Source organism: Macaca thibetana, chromosome 10, assembly GCF_024542745.1.
Source record: "Macaca thibetana thibetana isolate TM-01 chromosome 10, ASM2454274v1, whole genome shotgun sequence".
In the NCBI taxonomy this organism is placed as follows: Eukaryota; Metazoa; Chordata; class Mammalia; order Primates; family Cercopithecidae; genus Macaca; species Macaca thibetana.
In genome coordinates this window covers 37006810-37031114 of record NC_065587.1, presented here as the reverse complement: position 1 = coordinate 37031114, position 24305 = coordinate 37006810, and the positions used below count along the sequence as shown (strand labels likewise).

The 24305-nt window shown below is 49.8% G+C and overlaps 3 protein-coding genes across 7 annotated transcripts in view; 2 read left to right on the top strand and 1 right to left on the bottom strand.

The window, feature by feature from the left end:
• COL9A3 (collagen type IX alpha 3 chain) overlaps nt 1-1974 on the top strand; it is a 32833-nt gene extending 30859 nt beyond the window's left edge. Inside the window, exon 31 of the mRNA XM_050806927.1 lies at nt 1421-1974. Within this exon, the coding sequence (XP_050662884.1) occupies nt 1421-1611 (191 nt within the window). The 3' untranslated portion in view covers nt 1612-1974. The remainder of the gene's footprint in view (nt 1-1420) is intronic.
• Nucleotides 1975-1995: 21 nt separating this feature from the next.
• TCFL5 (transcription factor like 5) lies at nt 1996-23722 on the bottom strand. 5 transcript variants are annotated; one of them, XM_050745076.1, is made up of 6 exons: nt 22879-23722; nt 22011-22197; nt 21265-21427; nt 18795-19038; nt 16197-16338; nt 1996-2941 (listed from the first exon to the last, which is right to left on the bottom strand). In XM_050745076.1, exons 1-6 carry the CDS (start codon nt 23523-23525, stop codon nt 2819-2821), a joined length of 1506 nt encoding a protein of 501 aa, XP_050601033.1. In that variant the 5' UTR covers nt 23526-23722; the 3' UTR covers nt 1996-2818. The 5 variants fall into 5 exon arrangements, with proteins under 5 accessions (XP_050601033.1, XP_050601034.1, XP_050601035.1 ...); XM_050745077.1 differs by having other exon boundaries at nt 18795-19035; XM_050745078.1 differs by lacking the exon at nt 1996-2941 and adding an exon at nt 7608-7853.
• On the top strand, nt 4224-7798 carry LOC126929248 (putative DPH3 homolog B). Its single transcript, XM_050745446.1, has 4 exons — nt 4224-4246; nt 4933-4942; nt 7053-7305; nt 7779-7798. The coding sequence occupies exons 1-4, from the start codon at nt 4224-4226 to the stop codon at nt 7796-7798; spliced, it is 306 nt and encodes a 101-aa protein (XP_050601403.1).
• Nucleotides 23723-24305: the final 583 nt, after the last annotated feature.

Below are 24305 nucleotides of genomic sequence, written 5' to 3'. Positions count from 1 at the left end.
TACTTGGAAGGCTGAGACAGGAGAATCGCTTGAACCCAGGAGGCGGAGGTTGCAGGTTGCAGTGAGCCGAGATCGCGCCACTGCCCTCCAGCCTGGCGACAGAGCGAGACTCTGTCTCAAAAAAAAAAAAAAAAGTTTAATCAGTAAGCAGATCCTCCTGGATCTATTTTAGCTAAGTCGATTTGGTTAGATTCTGTTTAAGCTATTCAGTATCTATTTCAGTTAAATTCTGACAGAATTTTCTCTTAATTGACCTGTGCAGCCATTGAATGTTTCCATTTCTTTTTCTTTTTTTTTTTTTTTTTTTTTGAGACGGAGTCTCACGCTGTTGCCCAGGCTGGAGTGCAGTGGCGCGATCTCGGCTCACTGCAAGCTCTGCCTCCTGGGTTCACGCCATTCTCCTGCCTCAGCCTCCTGAGTAGCTAGGACTACAGGCGCCCGCCACCGCGCCCGGCTAATTTTTTTTTGTATTTTTAGTAGAGACGGGGTTTCACTGTGGTCTCGATCTCCTGACCTTGTGATCCGCCCGCCTCGGCCTCCCAAAGTGCTGGGATTACAGGCTTGAGCCACCGCGCCCGGCGAATGTTTCCATTTCTAATGTCAAAAATAAATGCTTTGTCACGGAGGGAGGCGCGCCAGGATCCCTGGCAAAGGCCATCCCCTTCCTGCCCCTGCCTTAGCCTGGTGCCTTCTCAAAACCAGGAGGCCTTAGGCTCCAAGGATGTGTGTGCCCAGGTGAGAAGGCTCCCGCTCCCACCTTTCCCTGGTTGCCCTGGAGCCCTGTCCTCCCCTCCATGCACTCACACTGCTCTCTGGGTGCCCCACGCTCCTGGGCTTTCTCCTTTGCTGACCTAGCTCTGCCTCTACCTGGTGTCCCAATGCGCAGGTGTCCCGGGCCCCCAGCTGCATCTCTCCACCTGTGTGGCTTTGAACAGCATCTGTGTTGCGCTTGCTGGTGGACAGCAGCCTCCCAGCTGTGCCATGACCACACCATTCTGGACTTTGTCACCTCATCTCAGTGAATGGCTCTGACACCCCGACTTAGGCAGTTGACTCCCTCTTCCCTCACACCCAGGCCTTCCCCCATGGTTCCACTGTCATCACTCACCAAAGCCACCCCGGGCCCCCTGCCCACTACAAATCCACTCCTCAGTCACACAGCCCCCACCAAACCCGAGTAAGTCAGAGTGCGGGTGTCCTCAGGACGGCTCTGCACCCTTGCCTGGGGCTAGCCACGCCTGGCCTTCTCGGGGCACTCCCAACAGCCAGCCCCCCGGAGAGCCTTTGTGTGCCCTGTTCCCTTGGCCTCCCCAACCCCCCACGGCTGATGAAAGAGCAGGGCTTGCTCGCAGCTGGACGTCAAGTACCCCTGCTTTCAGTCCCGGTTGCAGCTGAACTCACCCTTCTGCTCTGTCCCAAGGACCCCAAGGCGTGCCCGGCACCAGCAAGGATGGCCAGGACGGTGCTCCCGGCGAGCCTGGGCCTCCCGGAGATCCTGGGCTTCCAGGTGCCATTGGCGCCCAGGGGACACCGGGGATCTGCGACACCTCAGCCTGCCAAGGAGCCGTGTTAGGAGGGGTCGGGGAAAAATCAGGCTCTAGAAGCTCATAAAATTCAACATAAGGAAATAAGCAAGTGGCAAGAACGCCTGAAGCACAGTGGGGCGGTAATGAAGGAGCAGGGGTGTGGCAGGCTGGCGACGTCCAGAATAGTGAGCGCCCCAGCTGCCCCTCGGCCGCCGACTGGACGCACAGGCCCTGCCAGCGAGCACCCTCATCGGGCTGTCGCCTGACCGCATACCTCAAAAGGCCCTAGCTGATAAACATGTAAGCCCAGCATTTGAGAGAAGGTAGGGTGTTTGTATAAAACGTTGTGTACAATTCCATGAGATGAAAAATATTCAGTAACTTGTTTACATAGCATTTGTGTAGAGACTGTGATCTCATCCCAATAAAATGATGTATTAAATCTTCAGATTAATGACTGGCTACAGAGTAACAAAAAATAAAGAATTTAATGTACAGTAAATTCTCTCCCATACAAAGGTGTAGTCTGATGTTTTGTGTACAAACTTGCATCTCCAATTAACAGTATTTATTGAGGGTGACTTTGTATTGCACTAACGTCTATTGCTATTACCTGTTGTGATAAATAAAGCCACTCATTTAAAAACTCAATTCCAAACACCACAGTTTATTACACATAAAGTAATGACTCTCGATATGAAAATGTGGGCATTTAAGCATCTACTGTGACAGTATTTGTGGACAAAAGTAGCTTTAAAGCAAGTATCTGGAAAATGTTTAGCACAAAGGTTTAAAATGGTCCTGCATGTTGCAGTACACCACCACGTGACTCGGAATCATTACAAGGGGGTGTGACATAACAAATGAAATAAAATTTCCAAACTGTTTTGAGTTAACAATTTAACCTGTTCCAATTGCTAAAGGGGTGTATTTAAAATGTAAATACAATAAGTAAAAAGCAGTGTACTTTTTAAGATTAAAGAAAGTAAAAGGATGTTAATTTTTTATCATGTTAAGAAAACATGATGGAATCAGGGCATTGAAAAAATGCTTCCTAATTATTCAGATGGCTTCATCCCCAAATGGTCTAAGAGGACATTCATGGATAAGTATTTGGTTCTAGATAAATATTTTTACAAAACGTGCTCTCAAAGTCCCTACTGGAGTCCCGTCAGCTTGAGTCACGCCCTTTTCGAGTCAGACGATCTGAGCACAGTCCCAGGATTGCGGAAAATGTGCATAGATCACGAAGGAATGGCTGTTCACTCCCAAAGGATTCCTGTTCAGTCCAATCACTTGATCTCCATCGAGGGGCTACTCTGTAGACTCTGCTGTGCAGGACAGGCCACCAAGGAGTCTGGTCTGGTCAGCTTTAGCCTTCGGCCAGTTTTACCGCAAAATACACTCTCAAATTCCTAAAGTTAAGAAGTGATGGTTAATGTACTGAATTAATAGACATGAAAACTGCTATCTTCCAAAGTGCAAAAGGTTGAAATTAAAAGCTATGTAAATGACTTTAAAATACGCTGTTTTAAGGTGTCATTCACGAACTTGGGTCATACCTCACAATGGGGTTTATGGAATAAACAGATTTGAGCATTTTTTTTCAAATAGCAGTTATACTGTACATATACTTTTATTTAGTTTTTCCAATACTCAGAATGTCTGGCCACATTGTATTATTGTGGTAAAATATACATGACATGAATGTTCCAACCATTAACAGGCCCTAGCTATAAATCTGTAAACCCAGCATTTGAGAGAAGGTACAGTGTATATATTAAACGTTTCAGGCTGGGTGCGGTGGCTCATGCCTATAATCCCAGCACTTTGGGAGGCTGAGGTGGGTGGATCACCTGAGGTCAGGAGTTCAAGACCAGACTGACCAACATGGTGAAACCCTGTCTCTACTAAAAATATAAAAATTAGCTGGGCGTGGTGGCAAGCACCTGTCATCCCAGCTACTTGGGAGGTGGAGGTAGGAGAATCTCTTGAGCCTGGGAGTTGGAGGTTGCAGTGAGCCGAGATCATGCCATTACACTCCAGCCTGGGCAACAAGAGTGAAACTCTGTCTCAAAAAAATAAATTTTTAAAAAGTTTCAACCATTAGGCCAGACGCAGTGGCTCATGCCTGTAATCCCAGCACTTTGGGAGGCTGAGGCAGGCAGATCACCTGAGGTTGGGAGTTTGCGGCCAGTCTGACCAGCATGGAGAAACCCCGTCTCTACTAAAAATACAAAATTAGCCGGGTGTGGTGGTGCATGCCTGTAATCCCAGCTACTCGGGAGGCTGAGGCAGGAGAATCGCTTGAACCCGGGAGGCGGAGGCTGCGGTGAACCGAGATCACGCCATTGCCCTCCAGCCTGGGCAACAAGAGTGAAACTGCGTCTCAAAAAAACAAATTTTTAAAAAGTTTCAACCATTAACAAGTCAGGGGCATCTACCCCTATCCCAGGGCGACTCCCTTGCCCTCTGCACTGCCACACATGGAGGGTTCTGAGGCCAGCACGGTGGAGGTGCTGCTTGCTGAGATGGCTCTGTCCTTGGGGAGACCCTGCCAGCAGGGTGGGGGTGGGGTGGGCTTGCTCCTGTCACACCACCTGTCTTTTACAAAAGGCCCCAGTGATGATGGCAGGGTCAGTCCCAACCTCCCAAAGGAGAGACTGAGACACAGAGAGAGGCACAGGTGACGGCCCGATGACAGGCGCCCACCACCACAGGTACGCCAAGTGCAGAATGTGGAAACATCTACAGGGCAAATCATTCCCTTTCAACAAATGAACAGTGAGGAAGACAGGAAGGGGGAACTATTACGGGATAAGATATATTTAAAAACTGTCAACCAAATGCGATGTCTGGACCCTGATTCAAACGAGCTGACTGTAGAGACACTTGGCTCACGGGAGAGTCTGCTCAGACTCGGGAAGGAGACTCAGAGGTGGGTATTAAGGGATGAAGGCATTCGGGAAGCAGACTGATAGTGCGGTTGTTTTTAAACAGGCCTTTTCTTTCTAAAGATATATTTATGAATGAAATGATGTTTGGAATTGTTTTAAAATAATTCAGTGGGGGTGGGAGGGCGAGGGTATAGGTGAAACAAGCTGATGCCTCAAACTGAGTTAGAGGGACCTGGGAGTTCATCATTCTCCCCATTTTTGTGCACATTTGAAAATTTCCGTTGTTTTAAAACATAGCATTCTACACGATTAAATCCAGGTTTATATATTGTTTATTGCGGTATTAAAACATAGAACAAAATTTGCCTTTTAAGCACATGTAAGTGAACAGTGGAGCAGTGTGAAGTCCATTCACAGTGCTGTGCAGCCGCCACCACCACCGTTTCATCACCGCAAACAGCAACTCCGTACCCACTGAACACTGACTCCACACCCGCTCCGGCCCCCAGCCCCTGGCACGTACCATTCCGCTTTCTGTCTCTATGAATCTGACGGCTCCAGGTGCCTCGTTGATGGAATTCTGCAGGGTTTGCCCTCTTGTGACTGGCTTATTTCACTCAGCATAATGTCCTCAAGGGCCATCCACGCGGGAGGCTGGGTCAGAATGTCATTCCTTGTCATGGCTGAATAAGGTTCTGTTGTGGGTAAACATCTGTTTACTCATTCATCTGTTGGAGCCCACTTGAGTTGTTTCTGCCTTTTGGCCATTGTGAAAGGTGCTGCTATGAATATTCATAGAAAAGCATCCATTTGGGTCCCTGTTTCACCTTTTTGGGGTTTATGCTTCTCTGGTGATTCTATGTTTACCTTCTGAGGAGCTGTCATACCGTTTTCCACAGCGGTGGCACCATTCACACCCCCATCGGCAACACACGGGGATTCCGATTTCCCCACATCCTTGCCAACACTTGTTATTTTCTGTTTTTTTTGTTTTTTTTTTTAATAGCCATACTAATATGTGTGAAGTAGTATTTCATTGGGTCTTGATTTGTATTTCCCTAACGACTAACAGCTTGGCGCATCTTTCACGGGCTTATTGGCCATCTGTGTATCTTCTCTGGAGAAATGTCTATTCAAGTGCTTTGCCCATTTTTGAGTTGTCTTTATTTTGGACAGGGTCTTGCTCTGTCTCTCAGGCTGGAATGCAGTGGCACAACCAAGGCTCACTGCAGGCTCAGCCTCCTGAGTAGCTGGGACTACAGGTGCGTGTTACCACGTCCGGCTTTTAAAATATTTGTTTCTTCTTTTTTTTTTTGAGATATACCCAGGTTAGAGTGCAATGCCATGATCTCGGCTCACCACAACCTCCGCCTCCCCTGGTTCAAGTAATTCTCCTGCCTCAGCCTCCTGAGTAGCTAGGATTACAGGCGCCCGCCACCACGCCCGGCTAATTTTTGTATTTTTAGTAGAGACAGGGTTTCACCATGTTGGCCAGTCTGGTCTCGAACTCCTGACCTCAGGTGATCCACCCACCTCAGCCTCCCAAAGTGCTGGGATTACAGGCAGGAGCCACGGTGCCCAGCCTGTGTAGTCTCTTTGCTGCTGAGTTATGGTAAGTTTGTACTGAATTCAAGTCCAGAGGACGTAAGAGCCATGCTGCCAAGGATTTAACTTCCAAATCGTCTGGAGTGGCTGTAACATTCCACCTATCCACTTTTAAGCAACTTCCCAACCAAGCAAGCTGCCATTTCCAACTACTGCGTACACTCAGAATCTACGCCTGCATATAAATATACCCAATTTTTTTTTTTTTTTTTGAGATGGAGTCTCGCTCTTGTCACCCAGACTGGGGTGCAATGGCACAATCTCAGCTCACTGCAACCTTTGCCTCCTGGGTTCAAGTGATTCTCCCACCTCAGCCTCCTGAGTGGCTGGGATTACAGGCATGTGCCACCACGCCCGGCTAATTTTTGTATTTTTAGTAGAGACGGGGTTTTAACATGTTGGCCAGGCTCGTCTCGAACTCCTGACCTCAGGTGATCCACCCACCTCGGCCTCCCAAAGTGCTGGGATTACAGGTGTAAGCTACCACACCTGGCTTCTTCCCAAATTTTAAAAGGTTTTAGGATGCAATTTAAGATGACCCCACATTTTGATAATTTCCTACATTCTGATACCTAAAGCCTACATACGAAAAACATTGGCAGGGTGTGGTGGCTCACACCTGTAATCCCAGCACTTTGGGAGGCTGAGGCAGGTGGATCACGAGGTCAAGAGATCGAGACCATCCCGGCTAACACGGTGAAACCCCGTCTCTACTAAAAATACAAAAAACTAGCTGGGCGAGGTGGCGGTGCCTGTAGTCCCAGCTACTCGGGAGGCTGAGGCAGGAGAATGGCGTGAACCCAGGAGGTGGAGCTGGCAGTGAGCCGAGATCGCGCCACTGCACTCTAACCTGGGCCACAGAACAAGACTCCATCTCAAAAAAAAAAAAAAAAAAAATTGCCTATATTTGGTAAGATAGAATGCACCTTTTAGGATAATTAAATGAAAGTCAGAGCCCAGGCCGGCTCCACCAAAGTTGGACCCTCGGAGATGGTCTCAGACTGCCAGGGCGTCATCCCTTCAGCGACCCCCGCTGACCGTGGCAGTGTTTCGCGACGAGGTGGAAATCGAGGACTTCCAATATGATGAGGACTCGGAGACGTATTTCTGTCCCTGCCCATGTGGAGATAACTTCGCCATCACCAAAGAAGATCTGGAGAATGGGGAAGGCGTGGCAATGTGTCCTAGCTGCTCTCTCCTTACAAAAGTGACTTATGACAAAGATCAGTCTGCGTGTGGAGAAACGGTCCCAGCCCCTTCAGTCAACAAAGAATTAAGTGCTGAAGAAGCCTTCAGTTTTTTTTTTGTTTGTTTTTTTGAGACGGAGTCTCGCTCTGTCGCCCAGGCTGGAGTGCAGTGGCGCGATCTCGGCTCACTGCAAGCTCCGCCTCCTGGGTTTACGCCATTCTCCTGCCTCAGCCTCCTGAGTAGCTGGGACTACAGGCGCCCGCCACCGCGCCCAGCTAATTTTTTGTATTTTTAGTAGAGACGGGGTTTCACCGTGGTCTCGATCTCCTGACCTTGTGATCCGCCCGCCTCGGCCTCCCAAAGTGCTGGGATTACAGGCGTGAGCCACCGCGCCCGGCCTGAAGAAGCCTTCAGGAATCCGAATCCTGAACAGCTGGAAATGAGCCCAGATAGAAATTTCAAACGCAAAGCTTCTGGCTTCATGGAGACAACCATTTGTGATCCGCTGTTCTGTAGGAGTGTCGTGGATTCTTTCCATCAACTCTGCTGATTTCATCTGCAGGAAGCAAGTCCGTAACATGACGTATCTGGATTTTGTGCTTAGAACCTTAAATTGGAATCATTCTTAATTATCCATCTAAATTTAAAAGAAGATAGTTTCAAAAAAAAAGAAAGGAAGAAGAAAATAATCATTCTCAGACATAACCAGGCACTGGCGAGATCTTCTCAGCTATTTTCACACAGTGATGAGGCTAGCCCCAGCGTCTGCCTTCACTGTGGACAGTCGGGCACAGGCAGGGTTAAGCTGTGGTTCCATCTGGACCCTTGCAGGGCCCGCCCACAACCCGTCTCCTGGGAGTTGGGGCAGCTGTGAAAGAGAGGAACAGATCCCTTTAGTCCCCCTCAACCGAGCCCAGGCCAAAGACATGGTACTGATGTCATTGCACTCTCAGTCAGCATCTATTTGCAACAGAACATATGTGAAATAGTCAAGTTTTAAAGGAATTTTTATAGCATCAAAACATATTGAGATGATAACATAACAAAGTAGATACTCATATTAGATTTGTGAATATGAGAAGAATAACAATAAGACAGGCGTGGTGGTGATGGGTGCCTATAGTCCTAGCTACTCGGGAGGTTGAGGCAGGAGGATCACCTGAGCCCGAGAGGACAAGGCTGCAATAAGCTGTGGTTGCACCGCACTCCAGCCTGGGTGACAGAATGAGAGCCCCTCACTAAAAAAAAAAAAAAAAAGAGAGAAAGAGAAAAAAAAATAATAAGAAAAAGAATAATACCAACAATAAAAAAAAATTCTTGGTAGGAAAAAAGAAATAGTTCTAACTACATGTCAGGAAAATATACCAGGAAGTTATTAACAGGAAGAAAGCTGCCGGGCCTTTGGGAGGCCGAGGCGGGCGGATCACCTGAGGTCAGGAGTTTGAGAACAGCCTCACCAACATAGAGAAACCCCGTCTCTAATAAAAATACAAAATTAGCTGGGCGTGGTGGCATACGCCTATAATCCCAGCTACTCGGGAGGCTGAAGCAGGAGAATTGCTTGAATCCGGGAGGCAGAGGCTGCAGTGAGCCAAGATCGCGCCATTGCACGGCAGCCTGGGCAACAAGAGCAAAACTCTGTCTCAAAAAAAAAAAAAGAAAAAAGAAAAGAAAAATTACAAGCTACTTAGAACTGAGAAACAATGAAAGCATTGTGTCCTAACCTGTGAAATGTTTCAAAAGCACACCAGACAAATTTACTATAATGCATTGATTAGAAAACAAGATAGACGAAATAAACTTTCAACCCAAGATGCCAGAATAAAATTAAACTTAAAGAAGGAAATAAGAGAAATAAGGTTTTTGGATAATAAAGATAAAAGCAAATTATGACGGAGAAAGCACTACCACTGACCCCACACGAAAAACCAAAAAAGTGAATGACTGAGCCCCAGAAAGACTCCAGCTCAGCCCGGGCCAGAGGGTTACAGTGGACCAAGGAGCTCAGGTGGCCAGAGGTAAGGAGGCATAAACTCATTAGGTCAAAGACAATGGCTATTCTTTTTCAACATGCTTTATTTTTAAAACAGGTCACAACACAGCGTTCGGCTCATTCTGCCACGAACAAGCGACAAAGGCTTGCTCTGCAGCTGAGAGGCCCTCCAGTGGCATGTTCAAAAACAGAATGAAAATCTGAATGTGGGCCAGGCGTGGTGGCTCACGCTGGCGATCCCAGCACTGTGGGAGGCCAAGGCGGGCGGATCACCTGAGGTCAGGAGTTCGAGACCAGCCTGGTCAATATGGCAAAACCCTGTCTATACTAAAAATACAAAAATTAGCTGGGCATGGTAGCGTGACTAAACAGCACGGGAGGCTACGGTCACAGGCTGCTGGGAATGGATCCAAGCGAGGATGCAGTAGCTCAAGAGGTACAGACAAGCGCCGGGCAGCCAAGGAGAGCAGAGAAATGGGCGGTTGCCAGTACAGGACACGAGGTCCAGGGAGTTCTCACAGGAGGATCATGAGAGAAGTCACAGCGTGTCCACAGGAAAGGAGGACAGAAGGGACAGGCCAGTCCGAGTCTGCAGCAGGGCCTGACGCCAGACAGCATGTGAGGGACAGCGACACCAGGGCCTGATGCAGACGGCAGGGAGACACGAAGTGGGATTCAGCCACCTGCTGGTGTGAAGAAGGGAGGGACAGACACCACAAGGGAGGCCCCAGGTGTGGTCGGCGCCTTCAGGGCCCCCAGTGTGCAGGGGCGTCTCACAACTACACACAACCAGCGTCCCAGATGCCATCCCGACTGCGGAAAAAGCTGTAGTGGGCACTATCGCGACAGCAGGCAAAATGTGAGTAACAGTCTTGCACCAAGGTTAAATGTCCTCATTTTCATCGTTATGGATATTAAAAAGTAAACACGGGGGCCGGGCGTGGTGGCTTAAGCCTGTAATCCCAGCACTTTGGCAGGCCAAGGCGGGCGGATCACCTGAAGTCAGGAGTTCGAGACCAGCCTGGTCAACATGGCGAAACCCTGTCTCTAATAAAAATACAAAAATTAGCAGGGCATGGTGGCGTGTGTTTGTAATCCCAGTTACTCGGGAGGCTGAGGCAGGAGGATCGCTTGAACCCAAGAAGCAGAGGTTGCAGGGAGCCAGGATCACACCATTGCACTCCAGACTGGGTGGCAAGAGCGAGACTCCATCTCAAACAAAAAAAATTAAAAACTCGGCCAGGTGTGGTGGCTCACGCCTGTAATCCCAGCACTTCGGGAGGCTGAGATAGGTGGATCACCCGAGGTCAGGAGTTCGAGATCAGCCTGCCAACATGGCAAAACCCTGTCTCTACTAAAAATACAAAAATTAACTGGGTGTGGTAGCGCACATTTGTAATCCCAGCTACTCGGGAGGCTGAGGCAGGAGAATCACTTGAACCCAGGAGGCGGAGGTTGCAGTGAGCCGACATCACGCCATTGCACTCCAGAGTGGGTGACAAGAGCGAGACTCCATCTCAAACAAACAAAAAAAGTAAACACTGGCCGAGTGTGGTGGTTCATGCCTGTAATCCCAGCACTTTGGGAGGCTGAGACAGGTAGATCACCTGAGGTCAGGAGCTCGAGACCAGCCTGGCCAACATAATGAAAACCCGTCTCTACTAAATACAAAAATTAGCTGGGCATGGTGTCTCAACTGCAATCCCAGCACTTTGGGAGGCTAAGGTGGGTGGGATCACTTGAGGTCAGGAGTTTGAGACCAGCCTGGCCAACATGGTGAAACCCCATCTCTACTAAAAATACAAAAATTAGCCGGGGGTGGTGGCGCACGCCTATAGTCCTAGCTACTCGAGAGGCTGAGGCAGAATTGCTTGAACCTGGGAGGCAGAGGTTGCAGTGAGCTGAGATCGCACCACTACACTCCAGCCTGGGCAACAGAGCAAGACTCTGTCTCAAAAACAAAACAAAACAAAACAAACAAAAAAACATGGACGTACTTAGGTATAAAGAAGCATGGTGTCTGCAACTTACTATCAAATGGATCCCAAAGATACTGGAGAGAAACTGGGACTGGCAGGGAGAATGGAGCAAACCTGGACAGGCCTACAAAGAGCTCTTTGTACCGTTCTTGCGATTTTTCTGTAAGTTTGAAATTACACCAAAATTTAAAACTACCAAAAGTAAATAGAGCCATCTAAACCCAGAATGTGGGGCACTCTCTAGATAACTGGCCTGATCTCTTCAAAACCTCAATGCCATAGTTAATAACTGTGGGTGGGATTCTTACAGCTCAAAGAGCTTGAAAACCGTCATCAAATGCAGTGTATAATCCATGGGTGGGTGGCTGGACTGTGGGAAAAAAACAGCTAAGAAAGTCATTTTTAGAACATTTTGGCTGGGTGTGGTGGCTCATGCCTATAATCCCAGCACTTTGGGAGGCCAGCCTGGGCAACATAGCAAGACCCTATTGCTACAAAAATTTAAAAAATTGGTCAGGCATGGTGGCTCATGCTTGTAATCCCAGCACTTTGGGAGGCTGAGGCAGGAGGATCACTTGGGCCCAGAAGTATGAGACCAGCCTGTGAAACATGTCAAAACCCCATCCCTACAAAAATAAAATTAGCTGGGCATGATGGCACACACCTGTAGTCCTAGCTACTTAGGAGGCTGAGGCAGGAGGATTGCTTGAATCTAGGAGGCAGAGGCTGCAGTGAGCCATAATCATGCTACTGCACTCCAGTCTGGGAGACAGCAAGACTCTGTCTCAAAAAAATAAAATAAACATTAAAATGAAAAAAATTGGGCAGGTATGGTAGCAATAAAAGAACATTTTGGACAGATCTGAACACAGTCTGTGCATGAGAGGATATGAAAACGACTTGCCATCATCTTGATGAGGCATGATAGTGGTGTTGGGGTTCCATGGAAGGCCTGTCTTTCAAAGATTTATGTAGAAATATTTAGAGATGAAGGTTCGTGTCTATAATTGTCTTTGAAATTGTGCGTGTGTACAAAGTAAATACGGTAAATGTTCATTGCAGAGATTGAAGGATAGGTCTACAGACGATCACTGTACTTCCTATGTTCACTAGAAAACTAACAGGAAGTGAATCATTGATGGTTGACGCCGCCCTGCCCTCACCCCATACTTGTCTATCCCCTGCCTCCCGATGTCCCCACCTGATGCCAAGATCCTGCTTCTCCGAGTCTTCCCTCCCAGTAAACAGCCCCGTCCACCCAGTCACTGAAGCCAAATCCTGACGCCTTTTTCCCATCACACCCCCCAACTGGTACCACCACAAACACAAGCAGCCTCATGCCTTTCCTCCTGCCCAGCGCCGCCCCCTGGCAGCCACTGCCGGGCCAGCCACATCTCCCAGCTGCTGCAGACTCCTGGTTTCCACTCTCACCCCAGTCCAACTCCTAGTTCCCAGCATCCGGTGCCCCCAGCAGCGGGGTGACGTGGGTCAGGTCATGTCACTCGCTGCCAAAAGACTGCCAAGGCCCCCAACCCTCAGGATTTGCGGTCCACCAGGCCCCAGCCTGCCCCAGGGCCCTGCCCAGCAACGCTGGCTAGCAGACAGGCACTCCTCAGACCCTGCAGCTCCCAGGTCCCGGCTGCCAGCTCCCTGTCATCATTGGGCCTTGGTTGGGCGCCTCCCTCAACCACCCAATCCAAGGCAGCCCCCCAGTCAGGCTGGCTCATAGCAGCATCCTCCATCCGCAAGGCCCTGCTCCCACTGTCTTCACGTTTACTTGTCCCCCGCCTCCCTCCATGCCAGACATGCCTCTATCTTGCCCGGGGTACCCCAGCATCGTCAGCAGTGCCTGGTCACACTGCAAAAGACCTGCTGAGTGAAATGTATACCAAATAATATAGATAAATCACTTAAAACTCTCATGTGTTATGTCTTTAAGGACAAAAATACGCACGCAAGTAAAAGGGGGAAGTCACTAAGGAAATAATTAAGAACCCATGTGTTTTGGCTTTTTAGGTTCTAATTCCCCGAAAAAATTGTGAATTGACTTGACCTCAGCCTATTTCTTGGTGGGTCTAATAATGTGACCCAGAAATAATCAGGTTCAATGTAATTACATTTCAGAAAGATTCAGCAAACAGAATGTATGTAAAATATATCCATAAACATCTGGTCTACTTAATCTGACTGTACATACAATTAACATTTTTTAATTTCAAAAATTATAAATGCCTTTGTCTTATTTGAGTAAATTAGATCAATAATGATTTGCTAATAGATACACAAAACCAAAACATTAAAGCATTTTTAAAACACAAAAGCTTTATTTTATCAAAACAAATCAACAGTCTACCTCTAACAATAATCTTCAAGAGTAACTGCATTGTAAATAACCAAAAATGATCCAATTAGAACACATTTAACATAGTATCGCTATAGAATGCAATTAAATGCATAATGAAAATAAAGAACCTAAATTATACAACTCACAAGATGTAAATGTCATGTGGACATAGAAAAGGGACAGAGACAAGACAAATTTCTGCCTGGTGCTGAAGGGAAGAGCCTTCACTCACCACCGCCCAGCTGCGGGGGCCTCTCTCCAGCCCCACCACGACAAGACACAGAAGCCCTTCTTTTGAGATGGAGTTCGCTCTGTCACCCAGGCTGGAGTGCAGTGGCGCTATCTTGGCTCACTGCAACCTCCACCTCCCGGGTTCAATTCTCCTGCCTCAGCCTCCTGAGTAGCTGGGACTACAGGCACGTGCCACCACGCCCAGCTAATTTTTGTATTTTTAGTAGAGATGGGGTCTCATCACGTTGGCCAAGCTGGTCTCGAACTCCTGGCCTCAAATGATCCACCTGCCTCAGCCTCCCAGAGTGCTGGGATCACAGCATGAGTCACTGCGCCAGGCCTGGGAGCCCTTCTTGAAAGGGGTCCTTGTTTGTTGCAGCAACCTTAGCTCGTTCTCTAGTCAGACTCCTGCCTGGGTCAACAGCAGCAATTCCCCCACAGCCTGGACCAGGTACAAAGTCAGGACCCTGTGGATCTATTTCACTAAGGTCTGCTCACTCCTGGAGGGCCAAACAGCCACTCACCCTGGCCACTGCAACGCTGAGGCCGGGACCTGGAACTCGGGTCCCCCCAAGGCAGGGCCCAGAACCCTGGAACTCGGGTCCCCCCAAGGCAGGGCCCAGAACCCTGGAACTCGGGTCCCCCCAAGGCAGGGCCCAGAACCAGCCCTGTGACTGACACCGTCTTCCTTTTGGGCCACTGAGGGGCTGACCGAACTCCCACATTCAAACCACACGTCCAGTTCCAGCCAACCACAATGGCTTCCTGCAGGCCACTGCCATGACCATGCAGACAGGATCACGGCAGGGTGGCTGTCCTGAGAGACTGGATATGCTGGCGCTAACACGCCGGCTCCTCCCTAGTCACCCAGTCCACAGAAGTACAGTCACTCAGTCCACAGAAATATAGTCACCCAGTCCACAGAAGTATAGTCACTCAGTCCACAGAAATATAGTCACCCAGTCCACAGAAGTACAGTCACCCAGTCCACAGAAATATAGTCACCCAGTCCACAGAAGTACAGTCACTCAGTCCACAGAAATATAGTCACCCAGTCCACAGAAGTACAGTCAGTCCACAGAAATATAGTCACCCAGTCCACAGAAGTACAGTCACTCAGTCCACAGAAATATAGTCACCCAGTCCACAGAAGTATAGTCACTCAGTCCACAGAAATATAGTCACCCAGTCCACAGAAGTACAGTCACTCAGTCCACAGAAATATAGTCACCCAGTCCACAGAAGTACAGTCACTCAGTCCACAGAAATATAGTCACCCAGTCCACCGAAGTACAGTCACCCAGTCCACAGAAATATAGTCACCCAGTCCACAGAAGTATAGTCACTCAGTCCACAGAAATATAGTCACCCAGTCCACAGAAATATAGTCACCCAGTCCACAGAAGCACAGTCACCCAGTCCACAGAAGTATAGTCACTCAGTCCACAGAAATATAGTCACCCAGTCCACAGAAGTATAATCACCCTGTCCACAGAAGTATAGTCAACTGGTCCACAGAACTACACTCACCCAGTCCACAGAGGCAGTCACCCGGTCCACAGAAGTATATTCACCCAGCCCACAGAAGCATAGTCACCCAGTCGGCAGAAGTATAGTCACCCTGTCCACAGAAGTACATTCACCCAGTCCACAGAGGTTTAGTCACCCGGTCCACAGAAGTATATTTCTTATTAACCTGCTGGGCATATTTGAAGTTCATATCAGACTATTTGTCACGTACCTGCATTTTTGTTTCTCTTTCTTTTTTAGGGTGGGTGGGGGTGGGGCAGGGTCTTGCCCTGTTGCCCAGGCTGGAGTGCAGTGGTATGATCTCAGCTCACTGCAGCCTCCACCTCCCTGGCTCAATCAATCCTCCCTCCTCAGCCCCCCACCGAGTAGCAGGGACTACAGGCGTATGCTACCACACCAGGCTAATTTTTGTATTTTTAGTAGAGATGGGGTCTTGCCATGTTGCCCAGGCTGGTCTCAAACTCCTGGGTTCAAGAGATCCTCCCACTTCGGCCTCCCAAAGTGCTGGGATTACAGACGTGAACCACTGTGCCTGGCCGGTTTTTGTTTTTCTATTCTTGCTTTTATCCCTTTCACAAGTTTTCCCGAGGGCAAAAATCACGTCCTACACACCCGTTAGCCCCAGTACAGTATACCGTACAGAGCAGGGCCCAATCTGCTATCTGACAATTGACTCTTCACAGTCATTTATACACTGCGGTGTAACACACGTAGGCTATGACTAACACTTCAGTAAATGACAAGTTATATCATTAATAAGCAGAGCTTTGTTCATAATGGACTTAGTATCTGACGTTAGATTCCAGGAAGCTAAGGATAGTCTGAGTTATCCTTAGGAAAAAAGAGGGACATTGATAAGAAAAATTTATAAAATTCTGGAAATCTACCTGGCCTACCACTAACCTTTTTAAGAGAATCTCCGTGTCTTTCCTGGATATATTTCAGGAATGCTGTGGTCCACTGCAGAGTTGTGGCCTTGTCAGTCTCGGCATTGCAGAACGGTACTAAGAGATTCAACTCATCACAGCAAATGCGGATTCTGCGCCTACAGTCAAAACCCAAAGTCATCACCGAGAGAGGCCGGAGCAAAACAAACACGTAAAAGGAAGCATCTCGCTGTAGTACTTGAGGGAATCAGAGCCCGTGAAGCCTGGCCACTGAGTGCCACGGAAATGCCCATCACCACAGGAAGTCCCACAGCTTTGCCACGGCCTCGTCTACAGAGGCAGCTACTGCCTTTGGGAGGCCAGAGCATCCTTGGGTGCCCTCGGCAGCCCCATGACCCACACGCTCCCTGGAGCTTTCCTTATTTACTTCTCATGGGCCAGGTTCAAGTCTCTGGATTAGGGATGGTTCCAAAGCCCCTGAAATTGGAAGCAACATTTTTTGTCTGACACCTTCTTCCGTCTGGACCACTGAGGGGTCCAAATTGGGCAGATTCCTCTTTCATTCAAGACTGATATTACTTGCCCTTTACGGGCTAAAAACCCTACCAGGAACTCACGCACAGCTTTCAGATTCTCCAAGGGGCCCTGATTCTGAAAGGATCACGGCCCAACACTCTGTTAATATTCTGAAACTCAGTCTTTGTAGAGATAAACAATTGGAGTCTTGTTATTAGACTATTTTTTAAACTTTTACATATTACATTCAGTACCATGCAAAGTCCTAAACAAGCAGATACTCAGCAACTTATTCAATATGGCCTTTGTTACTCGTCTTCACACCGTGTATTTAGAATTTTAATTAGAGACTCTGCTGGTAAAACAGCAGCTGGCATTTACTAGGTGCTTTTGGACTTCTAGGCATTGAGCCAAACACTCTTTACGCATCAGCTCATTCAACTCTAACCACAAGTCTATGCAGTAGAGCTAGAGTCAAATTTCCAAACTGTCAACATACGGTGTAAGGCTTTCTACATAGCAGCTACTCAATGAATGTCTATTAAATAAATGTCAGAGCAAGCAAAATGCCCTTCATAATTCACAGTAGGCTGAGGAAGGCCCTCAGTTAGTCTATGTGTATGTAAGTATCATAAAAAGATATATAGCTAGCTTTTTTATTTTCTTTCTTTGGGACATGGGTCTCACTTTGTGGCCCAGGCTGGAGTGCAGTGGCAGGATCACAGCTGACTATAGCGTTGACTCCTGGGCTCAAGCGATCCTCCCACACCTCAGCCTCCCAGGTAGCTGGGACGACAGGTGTGCACCACCACTAGTATTGCTGGTTTTTCTTTAGAGACAGGGACTTGCTATGTTGCCCAGGCTGGTTTCAAACCCTGGGCTCAAGCAATCCTCCCACCACGGTCTCCCAAAGTACTGAGATTACAGCCATAAGCCACTGCACCCTGCCCTAGCTAGTTTGAATAGATCCCTTTAAAAGAAATTGCCATGCTGGGCGTGGGGGCTCACTCCTGTAATCCCAGCACTTTGGGAGGCCGAGGCACGCAGACCATCTGAGGTCAGGAGTTTGAGACCAACCTGACCAACATGGAGAAACTCCGTCTCTACTAAAAATACAAAATTAGCCGGGCGTGGTGACGCATGCCTGTAACCCCAGCTACTAGGGAGGCTGAGGCAGGAGAATCACTTGAACCTGGGAGGTGGAGGTTGCAGTGAGCCAAGATCGTGCCATTGCACTCCAGCCTGGGCAACAAGAGTAAATTTCCATCTCACCAAAAAAAAAAAAAAAAAAAAAAAAAAAAAAAAAACCCAATTATAATAGAAAAAAACTAACCACCTCTTAATTCTACAAAGGATACCACAAATAAAATCTACAGACAAAACCACTTAAATAACAATTTTAACCTCCTTCTTCCCAGCAATCTTAAAAGAACCAGGAAATCGTGCAGAATTCAGTTGGCTGGTTAAGCAGCAGTTACCATAACAGCCTGATCACTCTCCTCAGAAAGGCCTGCAGTCAGCGCTAGCCCTTAGTGGAGTCTGCGAACCTAGATTTGTAGAGTTAAGAGTGGCTCCCAGGACCTACACTGTGCAAACAATATGGTTGACACTGATCACCTGTTTTCCTTCTGGGAGACTGGACTGCGGCTGCATGCAGGGAGGGCGTGCCTACGTGACGCGCCCCTGGTCTCTAGCAAGCTTTCCTGGTTGGTAACACCTCACCCACGTTTTCAGACCACATGACTGGGGCATGAGGGGCATCCTGCCTGACTCCACAGGGCACGCTCTTAGAAGCTTGCACCTCATCTCCTGCCTTCTTCCCATGCACCTTTGCTGACCTCACCTGGCATCCTTTCTCCATAGTAAGTCACAGCCTGAGTGACTACATGCTGAGTCCCGGGAGTCCTCCTAATGAGCCAGTGAGCCTGGGCGCAGTCTGGGGGATCCCTGATCCATCTGGGAAAGTTAACGATGCTCCTACCTCCTTTCTTCCCTCTGAACGCAGAAATGGCTAAGGATCATTTTATCTGTGATAACCATGTAGTATGACTAAGGGAATCATTTATGAGCCAGCTTGACAAGCAGTCACACGTATTACCTTCTATCTCTTTCCATTCGGTTATGCCTCTCCCTACGCTGAGACCTTCCTCCCTGGGGCCCACTCTGGGCCTGCTCCCCCAGGTTTGACTGTGAGGACTCCGAGGACTGCCAAGCGCCCTGTGTGGCAGTGGCACCTTCGCCCACATTCTGAATCTCTCCAAGGGCTCTTCGCTCTACATTTGTGTCCAACTGACGCATTCTACTCCGATTCCTCTTCAGTGCTTGTTTGCATAGCGCTTCTTCTTTGCAAAAGAAGAAAAAAGTGGTTTTTAATTTTTTATTCTTATCTCAATTAATGCTGAACACAGTTTTGGCCTTTTCAATCCAAGATATAAACATTATTGGGTAAGCAGCACAGAGAACCGAACCATAAAGAGATGTACTAATGCAGTTACTCAGTGTCAGCAGGGAAGAGAAGTCCAAGCCTATTTTATATAATGAAACTGAACAGCCGGGCGCGGTGGCTCATGTCTGTAATCCCAGCACTTTGGGAGGCTGAGACGGGCGGATCACGAGGTCAGGAGATCGAGACCATCGTGGCTAACATGGTGAAACCCCATCTCTACTAAAATACAAAAAAAAAAAAATTAGCCGGGCATGGTGGCGGGCGCCTTTAGTCCCAGATACTCGGGAGGCTGAGGCAGGAGAATGGCATGAACCCGGGAGGCGGAGCTTGCAGTGAGCCGAGATCATGCCACTGCACTCCAGCCTGGGCAACAGAGCGAGACTCCATCTCAAAAAAAAAAAAAAAAAAAAAACAATGAAACTGAACAAGAATCAATCATCAAATTAAATACGTCTTCCAAGTGCTATGCAACCAATATGACCTCATCCAAAGTCCCTCTTTTTTTTTTTATTTTGAGATGGAGTCTCACTCTGTTGCCCAGGCTGGAGTGCAGTGGCATGGTCTCCGCTCACTGCAAGCTCCGCCTTCCGGGTTCACACCATTCTCCTGCCTCAGCTTCCCGAGTAACTGGGACTACAGGCGTGCGCCACCATGCCCGGCTAATTTTTTTGTATTTTTAGCAGGGACAGGGTTTCACCATGTTAGGCAGGATGGTCTCGAGCTCCTGATCTTGTAATCCACCCGCCTCGGCCTCCCAAAGTACTGGGATTACAGGCTTGAGCCACCATGCCCGGCCCAAAGTCCCTCTCTTTAATCAACAGGTGTTACCTATGAATACAGAAAACAAGAAGTTGTTTACTTTTTCTCAAGGTCAGAATGCGAAAAAAAAAAAAACCACTTGGACATATTTCCTCCCAAAAATATTTTCTTTATATACAATTATTCTAAGAACAAGAAAAAAACCCAATTATTTTAATATGACAGTATTTTTACTGCAATGCTCAGAACAAAACTGAAGCAGCACTAAGTGTATGCCCTCGCCTCAGAAGTGGCTCTCCTCCCCAAAGCATTATGTAAGTAGCGTCCGAGCTCTTCTGCTGCATAACAGGCTGTGCCACGTGTGCATATGTGGAACTGTATCCATCAAAGAACCGCAGGCACGTGACTGGCAGGCGTGCTCATGTGCACGTGTATGCCACACAGAGCACATATTACAGAAGGATGATGAAGCTTTCAGCAGGAGAGAGGAATTCAGTTGTTTTGGTGACATTTTATTCCTTAACCTGAGTAGCCAGCACAGAGGCTACTTTAATACTTATCTTTGTATCTTACAAATGTGAACATACACTTTGGCATAAAATTTTGCAAGGAGGAAAAGGAGTGACTGACACAGGAGAAGGCAGTAGCTCTCCATCCCCCACCTGTCTTCACCAACTCTTGGAAAGCTGAGTGTAAGGAGTGTTCTTTTCATCGGGTCACTTGACAAATCAGTTTCCCAGGGAGGAAGGGGCTAGGCAGGTGTTTCCCAGGGAGGAAGGGGCTAGGCAGGTGTTTCCCAGGGAGGAAGGGGCTAGGCAGGTGTTTCCCAGGGAGGAAGGGACTATGCAGGTGTTTCCCAGGGAGGAAGGGGCTAGGCAGGTGAGCACAGCAGTGCCTTCAGCAGTGACTTTATTTCCAAACTTTCTGAATCACCTTACGGCCTCTCGCTGGCAGCCCAGGGTCCTCCTATCAGCATCCACCTATCCAAAGGCTTTCAGCAGATGTTAGATGCCTGCCTCACTCATGGAGTACAAAATAAGGAAAATAAAAAACTATAAAGTACTTTCAGTAACTTGAAGATAATGGAAAATTTATGTAAGTCTATCACTTTAATGTTATGAAAAAGCCCTCAAACTCAATGTTCCCACATCAAGGTTAATTATATTTGTGAATCAGAATAATGTTTAAAGTGATAACACGGGGAAGCAGGTGGACGGATCCGGAGATACACGGACACCTCCAAGACTGTTTCCCATGTGTACAAACCATCTGTCTCCCCTACCCCCCGCCCAAGGCCAAAATACCATCAGCCACAGGGCTCGGTCACAAGAAAGGTCCCACTACCTGCTGCTTCATCGCTTACCTCCCACTTTAATCCAAACTTGCTCAGGCAAAGCTTTGTTTCTACTACCTAATGTCTGTTTAGTGGATTCAATTTCTTGCTGATAACAGAAAGAAAATGCTCTAGGCAATCCAATATCCTGGTGCTTGGCAGCTTCAAGGACAGAACATGAGTTACTAGAACTCTGGAAAAAAATGAAGCAACAGGAATTTTATCAATATGTGACTTAATGTCCTCTTTACTGCACAAATAAAATGCACTTAACAAACATCAAAGCTACTAATACATAATTTGGAGAACTTTAGTTGCACTGAAGATTTTAAAACATTCCCATACCACATAAATACTCAATTTGCACAGGTGTTTTTTTGTTTTTTTTTTGAGACAGGATCTCACTGTGTCGCCCAGACTGGAGTGCAGTGTCGGGATGTCAGCTCACCACAACCTCCACCTCCCAGGCTCAAGCGATTCTCCTGCCTCAGCCTCCTGAGTAGCTGGGATTACAGGTGTCTGCCACTACCCCCCAGTTAATTTTCGCACAGGGTTTCACCATGCTGGCCAGGCTGTTCTTGAACTCCTGACCTCAAATGACCCACTCACCTCAGCCTCCCAAAGTGCTGGGATTACAGGTGTGAGCCTCGGCGCCCCGCTTAAAAGGTTATTAAGCTCACTCAAGGGGAAAAAAAGTACTTGGGACCTAACCAAAATAAGTTAAAATTTACCCATTTAATCCAAAAGAGCAAAGCTTCACAAATCATGTTCCCTACCTGTGTCTGTGAAAGATTAGAATTTCCACTAGTAGAGCAAGCATTTGTAGTAAACAGTGGGTATGTAAACTGCAAAGCAGTAGTTGTAGCAGCAGTTTTATTTTTCACTAATGTTGTACATTTGTTTTGTTGTTGATGAAGAGGAACATTCATTAATTCAGATGGATGTCGAATGAGAGTTACCAAACTGCCAAGACAAAAGAAAGCCCAGAAGTGTCAGGAATACGTGGCAGACAAGCATCCACCATCCCACTCTCACGGCTCTGGCCACTTTTTCCAGACAGCAACTCAACTCTCATCCTGGAAATCTCTACACAACAGTTATCAACTCGCGCTGTTGGGGAAGTCCCAAATCTGCGCCACCTCCCTGCTCTCGTCACATCCTGACACCAATCTTACTTCTGCCATCCTCCAGTCTGACCATGATGGGCAACTACAGGTTGGGATGAGCAAAAAACTGCGGACTCAGCCCTTCCACAGCCATTCCTGAGGGTCACCAAGGGGGCGGCTGCAGGCTGGAGCCTCATTTTAGAGCTCAAAGCCTGCAAACCCGCGTGGGGCCTTCCCAGGCTTCCCTGACATCTAAGAGTGCCACCCGGAGCACATGGTTCCCAGGAATTCTGCGCGCTCGGTCCCACTCTCCAGGCGGGGCCACTGGGGGGAGGGTGTTTAGTTCCAGGAAGTACCTGCTCCCCGGGGCCCGCACAGCGCACACAGCCTTTCGGGGAGGCCCCACACCCGGTGGGGTCCGCGCCCTGTGCCGCCGGGAGGGCAGGCTGGGGGAGTGCACAGCGAGGGCCCCCTTTGCCTCCGCCCCGGCCCTGGCCTCCACCCGGGCCCTGCCAGCCCCCGGCCGCCGGGCACGCACTTGTTGAGCGCCACGCCCGGCTCGGGGGGCTCGGGGCCGCGCGGCGCGGGCGGCGGCTCGGCGGGGATGCTGTTGAAGCGGTCCTCCAGGCGGACGCGCACGGCCGGCTTGGCCCGGGCCTCGGGCGCGCCCTCGGGTCCAGCCGCAGCCGCGCCCGCGCCCTCCTTGGCGGCGCCTTCGGCCCGGGCCCTCGCCCCATCCCCGCCGCCCGGCGTCTTCTCCGCCGCGCCCGCCTCGCTCAGCAGCATCATGCGCAGCTCCTGGAAGTCGATGTGGCCCAGGCAGGGCGCGTCGGCCGCCAGCGCGGACGGGCACAGCACCGGGTACACGGGCGCCGCGCCCCCAAGACCGCCCGCCGCGAAGCCGCCCGCGCCCGCGCCCGCGCCCGGGCCCGCCGCCGCCAGCAGCGCCGAGTTGAGGCGCGTCTCGAGCTCGCCGTCAGCCGCCGCCTCCATGTGCGAGTAGAGGATGTGCTGCAGCTGCGTGTACTCCACCTCCGTCATCTCCACCAGGCTCAGGTCGGTGGTCGTGAAGCTCAGTCCCTGCTCGCCCAGCGCCGCGTCCCCGCCGCCCGCGCCCTCGACGCCCGCCTCGCCGCCTGCCGCGCCGGCCTCCGGCGGCGGCTCCCGCGGCCCGGGGCCCGACATGGCGGCGCGGCGCGGCCCAACGGCGGCGAGGGCGACGCGGGCGGCGGGAGGCGGGAGGCGGGAGGCGGGAGGCGGGAGGCGACCCCCGGCCCGAGCACTACGCTGCGCCGGCCACAGCTGGCGCGCCGTTGGGGGAGGGAAAACCGCTGAGTGCCTCGCACTGCGCCTGCGCCGCCCCGCCCCGCAACGGCAACCCCACCCCTGCGCTAGCCCCGCCCCCTCCGTTACCCGCCGCCGCCGGCCCCGCCCTCGCCCAACCGCCCGCACGCCCGGCCCCGCCCCCGCCCCACGTCGGCGGCTGCTTGCACGAAGGGCCCGCCCCCACGGCCCAGCCACGCCCCCAGTTCCCAGCCACGCCCCTGCTGCCCGGCCACGCCCCGCTGAGGCCCGGCGAGGGCAGCTGCGCTGGATTCAGCGTGAAACCTACGCGGTGACACCCTGGGGAGAAGCCACATCCGTGTGTGCACGTGCGCCCCATTACAGCCGCAGGAATGAAGACGTTGTCAAAACAGCTACCTGGACCCACAGTGCCCAGGCCATCCGCTTTATCCGCGTAAAATGCGCAACGCATGGCCGGGCGCCGTGGCTCATACCTGTAATCCCAGTACTTTGGGAGGCTGAGGCGGGTGGATCAGGAGGTCAGGAGATCGAGACCAGCCTGGCCAACATGGTGAAACCCTGTCTCTACTAAAAATACAAAAATTAGCTGCGCGTCGTGGCGGCGCCTGTAATCCCAGCTACTCAGGAGGCTGAGGCAGCAGAATCGCTTGAACCCAGGAG

Bases quoted from the DNA above. Each gene is read 5' to 3' on its own strand.
- LOC126929248 (XM_050745446.1), top strand. From the start codon at position 4,224: ATGACAGGCGCCCACCACCACAG. The intron at 7,306-7,778 runs GTGCTGAAGAAG...TTTCATCTGCAG, and splicing joins TTCAGTCAACAAAGAATTAA to GAAGCAAGTCCGTAACATGA.
- TCFL5 (XM_050745073.1), bottom strand. From the start codon at position 23,525: ATGTCGGGCCCCGGGCCGCGGGAGCCGCCGCCGGAGGCCGGCGCGGCA. The intron at 22,198-22,878 runs GTGCGTGCCCGG...TTGTCTTGGCAG, and splicing joins CCGGGCGTGGCGCTCAACAA to TTTGGTAACTCTCATTCGAC. The intron at 8,085-16,196 runs GTTAGTGGTAGG...TCTCTTTCACAG, and splicing joins ACGGAGATTCTCTTAAAAAG to CTGCCCCAACTCCCAGGAGA.